The sequence below is a fragment of the Rhinolophus sinicus genome, linkage group LG04, assembly GCF_036562045.2.
Source record: "Rhinolophus sinicus isolate RSC01 linkage group LG04, ASM3656204v1, whole genome shotgun sequence".
Taxonomy (NCBI): Eukaryota; Metazoa; Chordata; class Mammalia; order Chiroptera; family Rhinolophidae; genus Rhinolophus; species Rhinolophus sinicus.
Genome location: NC_133754.1, coordinates 127,453,199 through 127,475,951, shown reverse-complemented (window position 1 = coordinate 127,475,951; position 22,753 = coordinate 127,453,199). Strand labels below are relative to the sequence as shown.

Here is a 22,753-nt window from a genome sequence, read left to right as displayed (position 1 = left end):
GACAGGGTCACTCCCAGCACCTGTGTGGCCGGCCCTGCCCCACAAGCCTTTTACAGCAGTGGATGGACCACAGCATCCTGGGGAAATTTTCGTGTTAGGCTGTGACCCAAAACCTGTGCCACAGCGTCTCTTGGGTGGCTTTCTGAGATTTGTGATCCCAAGGCAAGTAGTGGCTGCTACGATGTTCTCAGGGTGCTTTGCAAAGTGGTCACAGGCCAGGAACTGGTGTAAAAACTGAATTTGCATTAACTTTGTGAAAACCACTGGCTAAACCTTGTGACTCCCTGGTACCCTGCCCTGCCCACCTAAGCAGCATCACAAAGGGCACTCTCAACAACAATGCAATAACTGAAATGAAGACTACACCAAAAGGAATCAACAACAGATTAGATGAAGCAGAGCATTGAATCAGTAATTTAGAAGACAAGGTAGCAGAAAACACCCAATCTGAAAAAAAAGAAAACATAATTTTTAAAAAACGAATTAAGTTTTATGGATCTGTGGAACAAAATTAAGCATGACAACATTCACATCATAGGAGTACCAGAAGGAGAAGAGAGGGAGCAAAAGATCAAGAACCTAATTGAAGAATAATGACTGAAAACTTCCCTAACCTGGCAAAGAAATAGACATACAAGTCCAGGAAGTGCAGAGAGTCTCAAACAAGATGAACCCAAACAGGCTCACACCAAGACACATCATATTTAAAATGGCAAAGATTAAAAACAAAGAAAGAATCTTAAAGGCAGCAAGAGAAAGACAAGTAGTTACTTACAAGGGAGCTGTCATAAGATTATCAGCAGATTTCCCAACAGGAACTTAGCAGGCCAGAAGGGAGTGATAGGAAATATTCAAAGTAATGTAAAACAAAAGCCTACAACCAAAACTATTCTACCCCGCAAAGCTATTACTTAAAATTGAAGGCGAGATAAACAGCTTCCCAGAGAAGAAAAAGGAACTCATTACCACAATGCCAGTATCACAAGAAATGTTAAAAGGATTTCCTTAAGCAGAATAAAGGAGAAAACAAACAAACGAAGATAAAAAACATGAATAATAAAAAATACCAATGACTATGTGCCTACCAATAATCACTTTTACTTGAATGGATTAAACATTCCAATCAAAATACATAGGGTAGCTGAATGGATAAGAAAACAAGACCCATGCATATGCTGTCCACAAGAGACCAACCTCAGATTGAAAGACACACACAGACTGAAAGTAAAGGGATGAAAAAAAGATGTTTTTAATGCATATGGAAATGAGAAAAAAAATTGGTGTAGCCATATTTATATTGCACAAAATAGACTTTAAAATGAATACTATAATGAGACAAACAAGGACATTACATAATAATAAAGGGATTAATCCAACAAGAGGATATCACCCTAGTAAACATTTATGTACCCAACATAGGAGCACCTAAACATATAAAGCAAATATTGACTGACAAAAAGGCAAAGATCAACAGTAACACAATCATAATAGGGGACTTTAACACCCTACTGACACCAATGGACAGATCTTCTGGACAGAAAATCAACATGGAAACATCAGCCTTAAATTACACAGTAGGCCAGATGGATTTAATTGATATTTTTAGAGCATTTCACCCCAAAGCAGCAGAGTATACATTCTTTTCAAGTGCACATCGAACATTTTCCAGGGCACATGTTAGGCCACAAAATAAGTCTCTATAAATTTAAGATTGAAATTATATCAAGCATCTTCTCTGACTACAATGGTATGAAACTAGAAATCAATAACAAGAAAAAAAACCCTAAAAAACACAAACACATGGAGGCTAAATAACATGCTACTAAATAATGAATAGGTCAACAATGAGATCAAGAAGGAATCAAAAGATACCTTGGGACAAGCGAAAATGAAAACACAACAACCCCAAAACTATGGGACACAGTGAAAGCAGTCCTAAGAGGGAAATTCATAGCAATGCAGGTCTACCTAAAGAAATAAGAAAAATCTCAGTCTAACCCTATACCTAAGGAAACTAGATAAAAAAACAGCAAACAAAGCCCAAAATTAGTACAAGGAATGAAATAATAAAGATCAGAGCAGAAATAAACAAAATAGAGACTAAAAATACAATATGAAATATCAATTAAACCAAGAGCTGGTTTTTTGAAAAGATAAACAAAATTGACAAACTTTTAACCAGACTCATCCAGAAAAAAAGAGACGACCCAAATAAATAAAATCAGAAATGAAAGAGAAGTGACAACAGATATCACAGAAATACAAAAAAAAAAAGAAAAAAAAAATTAGGAAAATACTATGAACAAACTATGTGCCAGCAAATTGGACAATCTGGAAATAAAGGATAAATTCCTAGAAGCATACAATCTCCCCAGGCTGAATCAGGAAGAAACAGAAAATCTGGAAAGACTAATTACTACCATGATATCAAATCAGTAATTAACAAGCTCCTAACAAGCAAAAGTTCTGGACCAGATGACTTCACAGGTGCATTTTGCTAAACATTCAAAAAAGATATACACCTATTCTCCTCAGACTATTCCAAAAAACCCAAGAGGAGAGAAATCTCCCATGCTCATTTTACAAGGCCACCATTAGCCTAATTCCAAAACCAGACAAAGACTTTACAAAAAAAAAAAAAAAGAAAACGATAGGCCAATATCCCTAAAGAACATAGATGCAAAAGTCCTCAACAAAATATTAGCAAACCAAATCCAGCAATATGTTAAAAAGATCATACACCATGACCAAGTGGGATTCATTCCTGGTATGCAAGATTGGTTCAATATTCACAAATAAATTAATGTGATACACCAAATAAACAAAATGAAAAATAAAAATCATATGGTCATATCAATTGATACAGAAAAAGCATTTGACAGAATCCAGCATCCATTTATTATAACAACTCTCAGCAGAGTGGTGATAGAGGGAATATATCTCAACATAATAAAGGCCATATATGACAAACCTACAACTAATATTATACTCAATGGAAAAAAACTAAAAGCATTCCCCTTAAGATCAGGAGCAAGATAATGATGTCCACTTTCACCACTTTTATTCAACATACAACTGGAAATTCTAGCCAGAGCAATCAGACAAGAAAAAGAAATAAAAGGCGTAGAAATGGGAAGGAAGAGGTAAAATTGTCATTATTTGCAGATGACATGATATTATATATAGAGAATCCAAAAGATTCCATCAAAAAACTATTAGAACTGATTAATGAATTTAGTCAAGTAGCAGGATACAAAATTAATATTCAGAAATCGGTTGTGTTTTTATATACCCATAGCAAACTATCAGAAAGAGAAATTAAGAGAACAATCTCATTTACAATTACATCAAAAAAAATAAAATACTTAGGAATAAACTTAATGAAGTAAAAGGCCTGTACTAGAAAACTGTAAGATATTGAAGAGATAAATCAAAGAAGATACAAATAAATGGAAATATATACCATGCTCATGGATAGGAAGAATTAATATAGTTAAAATGTTCATACTACCAAAGCAATCTATAACTTCAGTGCAATCCCTATCAAAATGCCAATGGCATTTTTCATAGAATTAGAACAAATAATCCTAAAATTTATATGGAACCATAAAAAACCCTGAATGACCATGCCAATCCTGAGAAAAAAGAACAAAGATGGAGTTATCACACTACCTGATATCAAATTATACTGCAAGACCATAGTTATCAAAACAACATGATATTGGCATAAAAACAGACAATAGAAAAATGGAAGAGAATAGAGAATCCAGAAATAAACTCATGTCTATATGGTCATTAAATCTATGACAAAGGAAGCAAGAATTTACATTGAGGTAAAGACAGTCTATTCAATAAATGATGCTGGGAAACTTGTACAGATACATGCAAAAAAAAAAAAAAAAATGAAGCTGGACCACCTTCTTATGCCATATGCAAGAATAAACTCAGGATGGATTAGAGACTTAAATATAAGACCCAAACCTGTAAAACTCAGAGATGAAAATATAGGAAGTAAACTCTCAGACGTATTACCCTTGGTAATATTTTTACTGACATATCTCCTAGGGCAAGAAAACAAAAGGAAATATAAACAGATGGGACTATATCAAACTAAAAAGTTTTTTCACAGCAAAGGAAATGATTATCAAAATAAAAAGACATCCTACTGAATAGGGAAGATATTTGTCAATAATACATCTGATAATGGGTTAATATCCAAAATTTATTTAAAAAACTCATACAACTCAATACCAAAAAAAAAAAAAAAAAAAAAAGCAATCCAGTTAAAAAATGGGCAGAGGACCTGAATAGACATTTCTCCAAAAGGACATACAGATGGCCAATAGACATATGAAAAGACATTCAATGTCACTAATCATCAGAGAAATGCAAATTAAAACCACAATGAGATACCACCTCACTCCTGTCAAAAGGGCTATCTTCAATAAACCAACAAACAACAAATTTTGGAGAGGATGTGGAGAAAAGGGAGTCCCACTCTTGGTGGGACTGTGAACTGCCACTATGGAAAACAGTATGGGGATTCCTGAAAAATTTAAAGATATAACTACCTTATGACCCAGCAATTCCACTCCTGGGTATTTATCCAAATAAATCTAAAACATTAATTCAAAAAATATGCAGCACCCCTATGTTTACTGCAGCACTATTCACAATAGCCAACATATGTAAACAACCAAAATGCCCATCAATAAATTATTGGATAAAGAGATTGTGGTGCATTTATACAATGGAATATTACTCTGCCATAAAAAAGAATGAAATCTTACTATTTGCAACAACATGGATGGACCTAGACGATATTATGCTAAGTGAAATAAGTCAGACTGAGAAAGACAAATACCACACATTCTCGCTTATGGAATCTAAATAACAGAATAGATGAACAAGCAAAACAGAAATAGACTCATAGATACAGAGAACAAAAACTGATGGTTGCTAGATGGCAGGGGGTTTGGGGCATAGGTGAAAGAGGTGAAGGGATTAAGAAGTACGAATTGGTAGCTACAGAATAGTCACAGGGATGTGGAATACAGTATGGAGAATATAGTCAATAATGCTGTAAAAACTATGTATGGTGTCAGATGAGTACTAGACTTAATTGGGGGGAATCACTTCTTAAATTATATAATGTCTAATCATTGCACTGTATACCTAAAACTACTATAAAATAACATTGAATGTCAACTACAATTAAAAATATATATGTAGTCAAGGTATGTGAAGTACAGCATAGGGAATATAGTCAGTGGTATTGTAACAGCTACGTAAGGTGTCAGATGGGTTGTAGGCTTGTTGGTTATCACTTTGTGAGGGGTGTAAATGTCTAATCATTATGTTGTTTTGTATACCTGAAACTAATAAAATAAAAAAGTAAAGAAAAATAATAAAAAAGAATAGGAAAGAGCCCTACTCTACTAGTTACTAGTTATATTATTGCAGGCAAGTGACTTAATCCTCTGTACCTCAGTTTCCCCATTTATGGAATGAGTGTCATAATAGAACATACTTGAGGTGAGAATTTAAATAAGTTAACACAGATAAATAATATGTTGTCCACTAGACCAGAAGTGTCAGCTATCTAAGAGTCAGCTGTTAGCGATTGTAGTAATAGTAAGGCTCCCACTTACCTCCTGAATATTTATTGTATGTACCCCATGATTTAGCATGTAACTGTGAACTCTTTTATCTTTCTTTATGTTTCAAGTAGATTATACCCAATACAAGAGCAGGGACATTGTCATTTATTATCTCCAAAGTACTGACACATAATAGGGCTCACTAAATTCTTGAGGAATTGATTTTATATGTGTTTCAAGAATGGTACTGGACATTTAATCACTGCTCAGATTGAGAACTTTGCGAAGGCTAGAACTGTGCACATTCTTTAATGAGCATAAAGAATGTACACAATTCCTACATGGGACATTAATGATCACCAGGACCCATTCTGTGTAGAACTTATTAGGGTATCATGTACACCAAAGTACTTAATAAATATTAGTAGTAGTATTGATAGTAATAATGTTTGTTCTGGCCCTGTTGTGGAATCTGTGTTCCCTTTAGTCTTTCCATTTATTCATAGGGCACAACGAGATTATAAAAGAGGTGGAGTGGCCATCTGTTCTAGATCTAGTCTTGAATATAGAATTTTGCCCTGGGCTAAAATCAAGTGCTTTGAGCATCTGGGCTGGATATATGTGGCAGAGTTGAGGCTTTGAATTCCCCTAATAAGTGAATAAAACACACAGGGGGAATTTTTAGAAGTATTTGCTCAGTTTGATTGAGACCTGATATATGCTTGTTAATGGGCTTGTATGTGAGAGTCATATGCCAGATACTGTCTTCTCAATGGTTTTTGTTAGCTGTGAAATAAATACCAGCCAAAGAACAACATTCAGCCTGAAGCTTAAATCATTTAATTATCAACATGTACTTGATGTTTTGGGCATATAAATTTCTTGCTTCTTTAGTTAGAACATTTGTGGAGCATTATAATTTTATTTTTATATGTACAATTGTTAATACTTTGGCACTGATCTAGTCTTACGATTTTTTTCTGTTCATTATTTTCCCGCTTTATTGAGATATACTTGACATGCAACATTGTTTAAGTTTTAGGCGTACAATGTAATGATTTGATACATGTATATATTATGAAATGAGTACCATAATAAAGTTAGTTAACACATCCTTCACCTCACGTAATTACCACTTTGTTATTGTAGTTATGGTGATGTCATGTAAATATAGTCTCATTGCAATTTTCAAATATAAAATATGGTATTGTTGACTATAATCGCAATGCTGTGTATTAGATCCCTGGAACATATTCTTCGTATAACTGGTAGTTTATACCCTTTGATCAACATCTCATTTCCCTCACCCCACCAGTGCCCCCAGCTCCTGGCAAATAACCATTATACTCTCTGATTCTATGAGTTCAGCTTTTGTAGATTCCACATATAAGTGAGATCATACGGCGTTTGTCTTTCTCTGTCTGACTTATTTCACTTAGCATAATACCCTCTAACTCCATCCACGTTGTCACAAATGGCAGGATTTCCTTCTTTTTTTTTTTTTATGGCTGAATAACATTATTTCATTATACTATATATCAAATTTTCTTTATCCATTCAGCCATTGATGGATAGATACTTAGGTAGTTTCCGTATCTTGGCTATTGTAAATAATGCTGCAATGAACATGGGAATACAGATATTTCTTTGGAATCCTGATTTTATTTCCTTTGGATATACACCCAGAAATGGGATTGCTGTATCATGTGGTAGTTCTATTTTTATTTTTTTGAGGAACCTCTATATTGTTCTCCATAGTGGCTGTACCTATTTACATTTCCATTAACAGTGCACAAGAATTCCCTTTTTTTCTACATTCTTGCCACCATTTGTTATCTCTTGTCTAGTTGGTAATAGCCATTGTAACAGGTATGAGGTGCTAGCCCATTGTGATTTTGTTTTGCATTTCCCTGATGATTAGCAAGGTTGAACACCTTTTTATGTACTTGTTGGCCATTTGTATGTGTTCTTTGGGAAAATGTCTATTCATATCCTTTGCCCATTTTTAAAGTGGATTACTTGGTTTTTTGTTGTTGTTGTTGTTTTGCTATTGAGTTGTATGTAGTTTGAAATCAGGAAATACAATGTCTACAGCTTTGTTCTTTTTCAAGATTGCTTTGTCTGTTCAGGGATTTTTTTTGTGGTTCCATACAAATTTTAGGGTTGTTTGTTCTATTTCTGTGACATTGGACTTTTGATAAGGAATACATTGAATCTCTAGGTGGCCTTGAGTTGTATGGACATTTAAACAATATTAATTCTTCTGTCAGAAGCATAGGATATGTTTCCATGTATTTGTTTCTTCTTCAGTTTCCTTTATCAATGTCTTATCGATCTTTCACTTCCTTGGTTAAATTTAGTCCTGAGATTTTATTGCTTTTGGTGCTATTATAAATGAAATTGTTTTCTTTATTTCTTTTTCAGATGTTTTGTTGTAGTGGATAGAAACACAACTAATTTTTATGCTTTGTATCCTGCAACGTGACTGAATTTGTTGATTAGTTCTAACAGGTTTTAGGTGAAGTCTTTAGGATTTTCTATAAATGTAAAATCACGTCATGAGCAAAGAAAGACAATTTTACTTCTTCCTTTCTGATTTGGATGCCTTTTATTTTTTCCTTCCCTAATTGCTCAGGCTAGGACTCCCAGGATTCTGTTGAATAAGAGTGCTGGGAGTGGGTACCCTTGTCTTATTCCTGATCTTAGAGGGGAAGCTTTCAACTTTTCATCTTGAGTATAATGTTAGCGGTGGACTTGTCATATATGGGCTCTATTATGTTGAGGTATATTCCTTCTATGCCCATTTTGTTGAGAATTTTTATCATGAAAGGATGTTGGATTTTGTCCATTATTTTTTCTGTATCTATTGAGATGATCATATGATTTTTATCCTTCATTCTGTTAATGCAGAATTATATATATATATATATATATATATATATATATATATATATATATATATATATATATATCACATTTATTGATTTGCATTCGTTGACCCATCCTTATATACAGGGGTAAATCCCACTTGTTTATGATGTATAACCCTATTAATGTGTTGTTAAATTTGGTTTGCTAGTTTGTTTGTTTTTTGTGGGGGTGGCGAGAATTTTGCATCTATGTTAATCAGAGGTATTGGCATGTAATTTTTTTTTTCTCTTGTCGTATCCTTGTCTGGCTTTGGTATCAGGATAATGCTGGCCTCATACAATGAGTTTGGGAGTATTGTCTCTCTGCTTCAATTTTTTTGGAAGCATTTGAGAAAAATTGATATTAATTCTTCTTTAAATGTTTGGTAGAATTTACCATTGAGGCCACCAGGTCCTTGGCTTTTCGTTTTTGGAAGTTTTTGATTGCTGAGTCAATCTCCTTACTCATTATGGGTCTGTGCAGATTTTCTATTTCTTAGTGATTCAGTCTTAGGTGGTAGGTTGTATGTTCTAAGAATTTGTACATTTCTTTTAGGTTGTTCAATTTGTTGGTGTGTAATTGTCCATAGTAGCCTCTTATGATGCTTTGTATGTCTGCAGTAACAGGTGTAATGTCTTCTCTTTAATTTCTAATTTTCTTTATTTGAGTTCTCTTTTTTTCTCATAGTAAATCTAGCTAAAGTTTTACCTATTTTTTTTAATCTCTTCAAAAAACCAGCTCTTAATTTCATTAATCTTTTCTATTGTCCTTTTTTTCATCTCTATTTCATTAATTTTCTCTCTGATCTTTGTTTGTTTTCCTTCCTCCTACTAACTTTGAGCTCATTCTTTTTCTAGTTTCTTAAGGCGTAAAGTTATATTGTTTATTTGAGATCTTTTTTATTTAGTGTAGGCATTTTTTGCTTAATGTTGGGTCTCACATTGCGGTGCAGGCCAGTGTTAAGAGAAAGGGCCAGATCTCAGCCCTCAAACAGTTTCGGGGGCCAGGCCTGTCAGCCTGCAGTCCTGTGGCCTCTGGGTCTTACCATGGGCACTTGTGTGTCATTGCAAATCCGTGACAGGAGTCAGGCCAGTGGTACGCAGGTGCTGGAGGGGTTAGCCCCAAACACACGCAGCGAGGATCAGCTGTGAGGTCGAGGCTGGCAACTTGCACTTGTGCAGCTTCAGAGGCTGGGCTGGCTTTCAGTGCAGATCCTGGAGCCCAGCGGGGTACAGGGAACAGGGCAGGACTCAGGCATGCAAAATCTGCAGGGGTTCCATGGCAGCTCTCCTGGCCATTGGTTTCTTCAGGGGCAAAAGCTGTTGGGGTCCTCCACAAAGCAGGCCACTGAGAGCCATGGTTGCTCTCGCTGCATGGCTGATATGGGTGGGCCTAGCCCTTCTTTCTTGTTCCACGCCATCTCTATATGTCTTGGCTTTGCCAGTCTTTGGGTGAGATGAAACAGAAGTGGGCCCTTCATGCAGTGCCCCGGAAAGCTGGGGAAACTGGTTGCTCACCACACTCTCCCTTCCTTAGCGAGGGGAAATCTTTTGAACTGGGGAGTTCCCGCTTGGCGATGAGTGGTGCCAGCCTGGGAGATGGAATGATGCAGGCGACATAAAGCTGTCTTTCCTTTCTTCTGTGTGCGGTGCCTTTCCTTTCTTCTTCTGTATTCTCAGGGTCTTATTCCACTGTGTTGCTGATGTTTCTTAAGTGGACTACTGAGCTCTCCCAGAGCTGTCTGTGTTCATGGATAGTTAATTGTTAATCTTTGTGGCAAGAAGGAAGCTAAGTCTCTAACTCCACCACTTTTAATTACAGTTTTTAAGCAGTCTTATCATAAAATCCAATTTGAATGAACTCTTTTCATCCTGTTATTATAAAGAAAAGGTAAATGACAGCTGTTTTTATAGAAAAGTTCTTAAAAATATATAACTCTAAGTGGGTGAACTTTAAATTATGTAGACTATATCTCAATAAAGCTGTTTTAAACCTATTTTTAAAAAATGGCAGACCAAAAACAGAAGGAAAACTGGGTTTTCCTAACATTATAAAACTGTTATGTAACCTTCAAGTGCTTATGCTTAGACTTTTACAGAAGAAAAAAGAGATAAACTTTCACCTTATTTGACTACTTTTTTATGTGGCCATTGTAACAGTAATCAAACCTGTGTCACATATGATATATGAGATAAAAGATACCTTTGAGAAACCTACATTAAACATCATTTTTATGTGCAACATTAGAAGAATTTCCATTTCACTTAGGAATGAGGCATAGATCTCTATTTCATTGCTACTATTAATACTTAATCTACAGGTTGTAGGAAATGCAAATAAGCAAGAAAAATATATAATTATGAGGATGTATAAAGTCAAACTGATTGTCAGTGACATGTTTATATACCTAGAAAATCCAAGAGAATAAAATCCCAAACTATTAAGATAACCAGATAATTCAGAAATGAGTGCCATACAAGTCAACATACAAAATAAAGTCGCCTTTACAAGTAATAACATATATTAAAATGCTATTTTAAAATTTCAATTTATAATAACAAATATCTATTAAATACCTAGGAGTGAACCTTTCAAGGAATGCAAGAAACCTATAAAGCAGACGATAAAACACTGAAAGACATAAAACAGAACTAAATAAATGGGTAGATGTGCTCCTTCTCTGGATGGGAAGAACCAATATGTAAATGTGAGAATTCATTCCAAAATCAATCTAAATGTCAGTGCAGACCCAGGTATTGACAAAGTTATTCCAAAAAAATTACTGAAAGAGGGAATGAAGATGGCTGAAGAAGAAGAATGGGAAGGGAGAGGAAGATTTTTGTTAACAAACATCAAAACATGTTATAAAGCTGTAGTAAATAAAACAGCATGATTAGTACAGAAATAGATGCATAGAGCATTGGAACAGAATAAAATGTCACCATTTTACAATCCCACCAACAGTGTGCAAGGGTTCCAATTTCTCCATATTCTTGCCAACACTTCTAATTTTCCTTTTTTTTTTTTTTTTTTTTTGGATAGTAGCCATCCTAATGTGTGTGAGGTGACATCTGACTGTTGTTTTGATTTACATTTCTCTGATAGGACATCATTCTTTTTTTAAAAAATATTTTTATTAAAATATATCTAACATACAATTTTATATGTTTCAGGTATACACAATAGTGATTTAACATTTACATACCTAAATAAGTGATCGCCATGATAAGTTCAGCAACCATCTGATACCATACTATGCTATCACAATATTATTGACTATATTCCCTAGCCTATATGTTATATCCCCATGACTTAACTTGTTTTATACCTAGATATTTGAACCTCTTATTCCCCTGTACCTTTTCCCCCTCTTTTAAAATTTTTAAATTCCAGTTGACATTCAATATTATATTAATTGTAGGTGCACAACATAGTGGTTAGACATTTGCATAATTTAATGTTTTTTGTTTGTTTGTTTTACAGTGCAAAAATTTGTATTTAGAATTAGCCAGCTGGAATCAGTTTATATGATCCCAATTTTGTTGGCAACATCCAAAGCATCGTAGTCAGGAGTCAGTTGAACATGTCTTCTTCTCTCCAACAGGCCTGACCAGGGTGTTGACCTTGGCCACATCAATGTCATAGAGCTTCTTTCCAGCCTGTTTGATATGGTGCTTGTTGGCCTTGACATCCACAGTGAACACAAGTGTTCTATCCTCTTCATGGCTGACTCAATAGTTAGGGGGAATTTGATGATGGCATAGTGGTCAAGCTTGTTTCTCCTGGGGGCGCTCTTACGAGGATACTTAGGCTGCCTTCGGAGCTGCAGTGTCTTGGGCCTTCAGAAGGTGGGTGATGTCCAGATCTTCTTTTTTTGTGGTTATGGAGGCCTTTCAGGACTGTTTTCTTTGCCTTCAAAGCCTTTGCTTTGGCTTTGGCTTTGGGGTGGGGGGACAGGTGCTTCCTTTTTCGCTTTTGGCGCCATCTTCTTGAAAAGGACATTTGTGTAATTTAAGAAGTGATTCTCCTGACTAGTCTAGTACCCACTTGGCACTATACATAGTTATTACCATAGTTTTGACTATATTTTTTATGCTTTACTTTACATTCCCATGACTATTTTGTAACTACCAAGTTGCACTGCTTAATCCTTTCATCTTTTTACCTCCCTCCTATCTGGCCACCATCAAAATGTTCTCTGTATCTATGAGTTTGTTTCTGTTTTATTTTTTTCTTTAGATTCCACAGATAAGCAAAATCACATTGTATCTGTTTTTCTCTGTCTGAAATACTCCACTCAGCACAATACCCTCCAGGTCCATCTGTGCTGTCACAGATGGCAAGAACCCATTCCCTTCCCTGGGCGAGCAATGTTCCATTGTATACATATACCTCCTACTGTATATCCATTCTTCCATCAACAGACACCCAGGCAGCCTCCACATCTTGGCCATTGTAAACAATGCTGCAATGAACATATGGATGCACACGTTCCTTCAAAGTAGTGTTTTGGATTTCTCTGGATAAATACCCAGAAGTGGGATTACTGGGTCCTTCTTTGTCTCTTGTTATAGCCTTTGTTTTAAAGTCTATTTTGTCTAGTATAAGTATTGCTACTCCACCTTTTGTTGTTTCCATTTTCATGAAATGTATTTTTTTCCATCCCTTTACTTTCAGTCTGCGTGTGTCTTTCAGTCTGAAGTGAGAGTCTTATAGGCAACATATGGTTTGTTTTCTTATCCATTCAGCCACCCTATCTATTGATTGGAGCATTTGCTCTATTTACACTTAAAGTGATTGTTGATAGATATGTAGTTATTGCCATTTTATTATTCATATTCTTTATCTTTTTTTTATCTTAAAGAAATCCCTCTAAGATTCCTTGTAATTCTGGATTAATGTTGGTGAACTCCTTTAGCTTTTTCTTGACTGGGAAGCTCTTTATCTGTCCTTCAATTCTAAATGATAGTTTTGCTTAGTAATCTTGGTTGTAGGTCCTTGTTTTTTATCACTTTGAATATTTCCGTCCAATCCCTTTTGGCCTCAAAAGTTTCTGTTGAGGAATTAACTGATAGTCTTATGGGAGCTCCCTTGTAGGTAACTAACTACTTTTCTCTTGCTGCTTTTAACTTTCTTTCTTAAGACATGATTCCTTACATGGAAAATCCTAAAGATTTATAAAACAAGTAGTATTAACAAGAGAGTGTAGCCATTTCATGGATTACATGGTCAAAGTACAAATCAAATGTGTTTTTATGTATTAGCAATAAACAATTGGAAAATGAAATAAAAATCTTCAATTTACAATAGCATTAAAAAACAAAATTATTGAAATAAATTCAAGAAAATACATGTAAGCCACCAAATGTTGGAAAGAACCTGGAGAATGGAGAATTTTCATCCATCATTGGTGGTACAAGATTTGGGGAAAAACTGTGTAGTTTCTAACAAATGAAACACGCACCTACCATATAACTCATTCTATGTCTAGGTATTTACTCAAAGATAAATGAAAACGTGTACACTCATACACACAAAATGTATACAGGAATATTTATTGCCATTTTACTCATAATATCAAGAACTGGAAACAGCCCAGGTGTCGATCTACAGGAAAATGGACTAGCAGCATTATAATTATATAATGAAATACAACTCAGTAATAAAAGAAAATGAACTACTTATTCATATAACAATGTGGATGAATCTCAAAAACCTTATTTCAGCAATAAAAGAAAATGAACTATTTATTCATATAACAATGTGGATGAATCTCAAAAACCTTATAAGTGAAAGAATCCAAACACAAAATAGTACATTCTGTGTGATTCTATTTATATGAATTTATAGAACAGGCACAACTATAGAGAAAAAATACGAGAGAGTGGTTGCCTTTTACGGCTATGGTCAGGAATTGACTAGGAAGGGGACACAAGTGAACTTTTTGGAGTGATGGAAATGTTCTTTGATCTGAGTGTGGTACCCAGTGTTTTCATTTGTCAAAGCTCATACAACTACAATTAAGACTTATGCATCTCACTGTATATAAATTTTATCTCAAAAAGTAGTAAGAACTATAAATAAATATTTAGATTTTTAGTTAATGATGTGAATGCTGAAGTGTTTAGGTGGGAACTATAAGATACCTGCAACTTCCTTTGAAATGCATCAATGAAGTAAGATGGATAGGTATGTGATAAAACAAGTATAGCAAAAGTTAATTGTAGCATACAGGTAATGGTTACATGGTTATACACTATACACTTCTTTAAACTTTCTACATGTTTGAACGTTTTCATAATAAAATATTAGAGAAAAATGCACTAGGGAATTGTGACTTGATTACAGAGGGGTAAAGTCATTTCTCCCCTTCTCTCCCTTGAAATCATACAACAGATAAGGACAATGAGAAACAAAAATTCAGCTCCTTTTTACAGCAAACATAGTCAAAGCTAAAACTCTGTATTTCATAATACATGGAAGAGCAGTCAAAAATAGGTAAGATTGAAGACATGAAAAAGGAAGCAAAAATAAGACACCATGGAGAGAATACTTAGGTGCTGGAGACCTCTGAAAAATCAAGTGAAAATATACTTGCTGGAGATGAAGTTCACATGAGGTACAAATCCTAAATCCCATGTTTGCAACTGTGGAATGGATCTGCTATGGCTTGTAATAGGAGTGTCCTAGAACCTTCAACAAGAAGACAAAACAGGGCTTAAGCAAGAATTACAACAACAAGGTATAAGCAGCTTTTTCCATAATAGCCAAGAAAAGAGATTCCGTACATTGTAAAAAACCAAACAAACCATAAGTAAATAAATACATTCATAGGTAAAATTTCACCAGCCTGGAAAATAGCACAAGCCCCTATGCCACATAACTTTCTACAAATAGGTGATCTAGAAAAAACTTTTCTCTTTCAAAAACGTGTCCTGAGAAATGAACCAACACTGTATCTACACATATATATCAATAAGAATGAAGGAAATAAACAGGAGATGGCAGGAGAATAAGTTCCACTGCTTATATGTGGCTACAAAGCAGCTTTATACTTTAGTGTTAATTAAAAATATTAATGAAATAATTTCCCCTTAAAAGTACATGTTTAAGTGGAAGTAAATATAAAATTTAGGTAAAAGATGTTGACACATAGGAGCAGATGAAAGCAAGTTAGCAGACGAAGCAAAGAAAAGAAAAAAATTATATCAGCAAAAAATATATTGCTGGTTTCATATATCAGCAATATATATGAGTTTATAAATTTATGAGTTTATAAATATGTTTAAATGATTGTATTTAATATAAATTAAAGAAAAACATATTACAAAGTCACAAAACAATATGCATGAATCTTTAAAACACAAGAAACAAGTCAAACATAAAAGAGTATATAGTATATTATTCCATTCATATGAAATTCTAGAACACTCAAAATTACTCTAAGATGATATAAATTAGAACAGTTGCTGTCTGTGTGTGGGAGGAATTGCCAAGGATGGGCGTCAGGGAAATTTCTGGAATATGAAGATGTTCTATATCTGGAGCAGGGTGGTAGCTACATAGATACATACAACTGTCAAAGCTCATTAAACTAAATACTTAAAAATGTGTGTACAATTTCCTTCTAATTATGCCTCAGTTTAAAAAATTGGGATTTGTGAAGCAAGTGACAGAGATTCAACATGTGTATAATTGCACTCTTCAAAGACAAAAACTAAAATAATGGAACAGAACAAATATTGAAGCTGTAATCCAAAAATAATTTTCAGAAATAAGAAGACTTCTAAGAACATAACATGAACCATGGAAAATTGATCTAACATTTCATACCTTGGATATGTTCTAGTAAAGTGCCTGGACTTGAAAATAATAAACAACAGCCAAATAAAAAGTTCATGTCATGTATAAGAGGGAAAAAGCAAAGATGAGACAACTCTGAAAGGCTATCTGAGTGCCAGAGCTCCTTAGAGATGGCATGGAACCTCTGTTGGAACTGCAGGGCAGATCAACATTTTCCTCTACCCAATCCTGCTTCCCTAAGTTTCTTATAATGTACTGTTCCTAATGCACTTCCCCTGCACATACATCTTCAGCTCAGTCTTTTTTCAGGTAATGTAACCTGAGACACACCACCAAGATAACCTCACTTAATTCTGAGAAGTAGAAATAGTAAACATTCTCTGAGAATAATGCAATAAAACTGCCATTAATTGCAAAACTAGTAAACAGAGGTCAACTACCACCTAAATATTTAAAAGAAAAAAAGTTCTTGGGTTAAGAAGGGAATGTGAACAAATTGCAGAATATACCTAAAATAATAACGTCCTAGAAATATCAGAGCCCATAGGCTACAGCTAAAGCACTTCTAAAGTTTTGTAATCTTGTATACTTATATTAATAAACTAGAAGAAATGAAAAGAAACATTCAACTCGACAAATAACTAGAATCTAAAGATTGAAATAAAATGAATGAATTAAGAATGTAGAATTAATAAATGAATACAAGAGTTGGTTTTTGGGAAAAAAAGGAAAAAGCAGCAATATAGATGAAACTTTAGCTTACCTAATTAAGAAAAAAGAGAAAGTAAAACTACAAAATAACAAGTGGTAAGTAATAATAGCCATAGACACAGAATAAAAATACAGTCATGTCACACTGCTTAGCTCAAGTCTCTGCAAATACATTTGAAAGCCTGGATGAAATGGATACTTTTCTAGGAAAATATAATGTACCAAAACTCCCTCTACAGGAAGTAGAAAATCAAAACAGATGAAAAAGATACCTTCCCCTGTGATAAATACTAAGCCAAATTCAGATGACTGCTACTATGTCAATAAAGAACAGATAAATTCAGTTTCATTAAAACTGCTATAGAATATGGAAAGAGAAAGATGACTTCCAAAGTTTTGGAAGATTATACAAAATTAAAACCAGTCAATCTCATACTAGTGTAGAAATCCTAAATAAAATATTAGCAAATACAATTCAGCAGCACATACACACACAAATAATAATAATGTATCACAGTCAGTGGAATTCCAGAAATACAAGGATAATTTTTAACTAAGAAAATTGTTAATAATCCTATTAATAGATTTATGATGAAAAATCATGCTAGATTATATGGATTTAAGATAATTCGATATCCATTTTTAATAAGAAATAAAAGTAAAATTTATATTATATTATATTATATTATATTATATTATATTATATTATATTATATTATATTATATTTTATATTATACTAGATAAGACCCGGTCTTATATTAATTTTTGCTCCAAAAGACGCATTAGAGCTGATTGTCCGACTAGGTCTTATTTTTGGGGAAACACTGTATATATTATATATTAATACATTAACATATAGTAAAATATGGCTCTCAACTCAAAAGCTGGCGTTGTATTTCCTCGGAAGTAGAAGGATTCCCATGAACAAGTCAAGTATGTTCATTAGTATTACTATATAATATTATTCAGGAAATACTTCATAACTGATGCAGTAAGAAAAGAAAGAAATCAGAGGTATAAAATTTGGAAAATAGAAGATAAAATTGTCAGTATTTGCAAATATGATTCAATTTCTAGAAGTTAAAGAGGAATCAACTGAACAACTCCTATAATAAATAAGTAACTTTGGTAAGCTAAATATATATTAACAATCTTTATATATACAAACAATAATCAGTATTAGAAACAACCTCTCCCAAAGTTAAATGCCCAGGAATAACCTAAATCTATAAAGAGAAAACCTAAAAATGATCCTCAGAAGTACAAACGAAGGCTTAAATGATTGTAAGGAAATACCATGGACTTTGATTAGGAAGACTCAACATACTAGAATGTTAAATGTTCCAAATAAAATCAACATAATTCAAATGAAATTACCAGTAAGATTTTTTTAAGGGAATGGAAGCTAAACAAGATCAATCTGAATTTCATACAGAAAACCAAACAAGCAAAAATTATCAAGAAAAATCTGAAACAAGAAAGGTTATGAGAGGAGGTAGCCCTACTAGATGTTAACATTTATTATAAAGCCCCATTAGTTAAAATGTAATGCTTCACTTATAAAAAGAGAGATGGAGTAAAATATTAAGTCCAGAAACTGACCTAAACATATATGAGATCAGTGAGATCCCCCTTTGAGGGAAAGGTGGACTTTTTAATAGGTGGTGGTTGTACAACTAAGTATGATTTTATGTAATAATTTTCTGAATGATTATAAATAGATAAAACATTAAAGCTGAAAAATAAAAGAAACATAGCAGAAAAAATCAAGGTTAGAATACACACACAGAGGGTGCCAAAATGTATACACATTTTAAGATAACATCTCTTAAAATGTGTATACATCATTTTTTGGCATCCCTGGACTATATATATATGTATATATATACACACACATGCACATATATTTATGGATAATGCTTCTTTAAGGTACACTAAATTAAACAATGAGAGGAAAAGATTCATTGAGTACATAAAAAATTTTAAATGTGTTTTCCTTGGCATAGAACATTATAATTACTGTCAAAAGAAAAATACAAAGTATAAAAAAATTTAGATATATACAACAGATATACATATAATTTCCCTAATATATAAATAATTCCTATAAATCACTAAGAAAAATAGAAACAGTGAAATATAATTTTCTCTCAAGAAAAGTACATCTTGATATGATTATATCAAGAAAAAACAAATATAACTATCTCTTAAGGCTGATGTTCAACTTTGTTTTTAATAAGAGATATGAAACTTAAAAATACAGTGAAAAGGCAAACTACACTGAAATACTAGATTGGTGTTTGTTAATGGTATGGAGAAAGAAATACTTTCATATATTCTTTGTGGAGGTATAAAATGGTGCTGTCTTGCAGAGGGGGAGAATTAACAGCTTTTCAAATTATAGTTACACACACATTTTGGTCCAGCAATTTCACTTCTAGGGATATATCCTGGAAATGCAAAATGTATGTATGAGCACCATTATTTATTGCAACATTGCTTGAACTGGCAAAAGACTGAAAACATCCTAAAGATCTAGCCAGTCTGCTTTCCTCTCATGAAGGCGGGACTGTGTCCACCCAGAGTGAGGGCTGTGTTTTCCTTATGCACACGTAGACGTGGTATGCACTAGCATGTATTCATTTCTCAAAGGGAGAATTAAAGGCTTTTGTGAAGCAATCCTAGATTTTTATGATTTTCCCCCCAATTCTGTATTGTTGTCTTGCCCACACATAATTTAATTGCACTTTACCCATTTTGTCTTTATCAAGTCCTTCCAAAGCATTTTTAATCCAGTTTTAATAAAATAGAAACAACTCTCTTTCTGCGGTCATGTTTCAGCAGTTTGTGTTATAATTAAATGAATTATGTAACTAAACTGTTACAACTAATATACCCGATGTTTAGAAATGAATAGAAGTGACTCTTGGATCACCTCAACTGGTGGGAGTAGTTGTGCTCTAGCATGATGAAAAGTAGCCTTCCTGCTGCAAGCAGTCACTAACCAGGGTTATTAGTTGGTAAATCTGAAAAGGGGTTAGAGAGCTTTGGTTAATCCAGCAAGTTGGTTAAATGGTCATTTAAGAGAGCTTTTACTGCATACTGACAATAAAGAGCGATCCATTATTTTTCTTTTTTTTTTTTTTTAAGAGTTTCATTTGTTTATTTGTTGGGTTTTTTTGTTGTTGTTTTTTAATTTATTGGGGTGACAATTGTTAGTAAAATTACATAGATTTCAGGTGTACAGTTCTGTATTACATCATCTAGAAATCCCATTGTGTGTTCACCACCCAGAGTCTGTTCTCCTTCCATCACCATATATTTGATCCCCCTTACCCTCATCTCCCACCCCCCACCCCCTTACCCTCTGGTAACCACTAAACTATTGTCGGTAAGAAAAGATGATGATATAGGAACATTTGTGACGACATGGATGGATCTTGAGAGTGTAATGCTGAGTGAAATAAGTCAGACTGAAAAAGCAGAGAACAGAAACTCATAGACACAGACATTATTTTTCAAAATAAATAAAATGAGAGTAATCCTAATAAAAAATGATTTGCTAGTATCTTTACATTTTTATGTTAATGAATGCATTATCTTCATTTATGACTTCCACATGAGCCCACATTCTTTCCAATATGTTGCAGGCTTTGGTCAAAGAGTTACAAGTTGGTGTCCAGACGATAAGGCGACAAATCAGAGAGCTTAAAAAAATGCAGAGAAATAAGGATGCTTGTAAAAGCTCAACTCATAAAGCCCAGACCTTGGCAGCTTCTATCCTGAACATTTCACAGTCAGATCTAGAGGAAATATTGGACACAGAAGATGAAGTGGTAAGATCATTTAAATATTTATCAATAAAGGGCTTTTTGCACATTGAATTTAAGTATATATCTTTATTGTTTTAGAACTCTTAGAATGTCATCTTTAAGATAATATTAATGAAGGTAAGATTATTAATGTGCCAATGAAACATACATCAAGAGTATTAACCGACTCAAAAAACCTTTAGAGAAATTTAACTATAATATAGAAATAAGCCAGTACATACAACCTTTAGAATTGCTTGTTTACTATTCAAGTCAGTTATCCTTTCCTGACTTCTCCATTTTCTTTAATTAATCATATCTCTTGTAAGTTACTATTTTTAATTAAGCCAGTTAAGCTGGGTCACCATTGATTTGAGGATTTTTCCTCTTATGGGAGATTTTAAAAGAAGTAAATCTGTTGGCTTTCCTAGCTAAATTAAAAGTTATTGTTGATCAAGTTAAAGAAACATGCTTATTGCTTTAAATTGGGTAAAATACTCTATCTGAGTGAATTTATATACATATAGGTATAGGTCTTCAGTAGTATCTGTGTATCTCCTGGGGAGGGCACTGCATTTTTCAGATAGTTATTACCTCATAAGCAGCAGAATCTCACTCATCCTGTACACAGTTTTCTGTGAAACTTGTGGAGGATACTCGGTCTTGTTCTTAATCTTGTGAAGTCTCAACTTTAATACCTGAATATTCGATTTTTTATTGGTTGGAAAGATTAAAGAGATGATGAGACTGTTAGCTTCCCAGTAAACATTTGTTCTGTGAATAAAGAAAATAATAGACTTAAATGTGTGTTATGAGAACACCCTCCAGTCCTCCGTCAGCCTCTGAAAGTGTAATACTTATGGAGTAGAGAAGATCTACAACTTGCAAAGGTTTTCAGACTGCCACGAATTTTTAGAAAAGAGGTCAAAGGAATCCTGCAAAGAGATTGCTTTCATCCTGTGGGTAAACAGGATAGTGAATGATCAGTTTCCTATTTTCAGCACTTGTCCCCAATGTCTGTGGCTTTCTACTGAATTCTGAACTTTCAAAAATAGTATCAAATGTAAGACACACAGGAAATCCTAGTATCTCTGGCAAGCATGTTAACTATACCTTATTTACAGACATTAATGAAAAATTTGTTGATAATGAGAAACCTAACAAAAAATCAAGGTTAAGGCCACCACTGTTGCCTAAGCGTTTTAAAACAAGCAGATTTAGCAAAATCCATTGTGTGTGCTTGTATGTGTGTGTTTGTGTGTGCATGTGTGAACACAGACTCAGATACCTACTATGGAGGACAGGACCATCCCCTATGTATGGCCTCAAAAGATGCCGTCTCTGGGTTTACAACTTAGGAAACAGCACCCTCTTTTGATGGACAAATTAGAAAAAGTTGTCCTTTTCGATTAAATGGATTAGAAAAGGATCTCTCTTTATAGTCCCCAAGAGTAGATGACACACATCTGTGAAGAAATGGCTCCCTTGCCTCTAGGCAGAGGCAGTGTGGATGGAGCCCGAGGACACAACCCTGCAGTGTGTGTACCACACAACCTAATCGGAAGTCCCCCTGGAAGTCAAAAGACTCTACTGGACACACTGTCTGAGAAGGAGCAGTACACCCTGACATATTTACGAGATTTAATTCTAGATCAGAGCCTATCTAGACTGATCCCCACATCTTTCAGAAGTCTGAAAAGTTGAATGGCTTGCCCAAGCAGAGCCCAACCACCTGACTTACATTCTGTAAACTATACATTGAACTCCAGCAAATTCATGTAAAAACCTGTGATAGCCTTTGTGACGCGCCTCACCTGATACCTGGCATACAGTAAATTTCAACAAACGTTAGTTTGCAAACTTGCCTGTGTGAAAAGTCCACTTTTTTGCAAACTAATCATGAGTTTAATAAATAA

The 22,753-nt window shown here is 34.1% G+C and overlaps 1 protein-coding gene across 5 annotated transcripts in view; it reads left to right on the top strand.

Moving 5' to 3' along the window:
• Window positions 1-22,753, top strand: part of CNTLN (centlein) — a 263,049-nt gene that overhangs the window by 228,874 nt on the left and 11,422 nt on the right. For 4 of the 5 annotated variants that reach the window (XM_074330346.1, XM_019739197.2, XM_074330345.1 and 1 more), the window contains one exon: window positions 20,676-20,861. In XM_074330346.1, the coding sequence (XP_074186447.1) occupies window positions 20,676-20,861 (186 nt within the window). Of the gene's footprint in view, window positions 1-12,114; window positions 12,359-20,675; window positions 20,862-22,753 lie in introns of those variants that run through there. The other variant, XR_012495705.1, reaches the window with a different exon arrangement.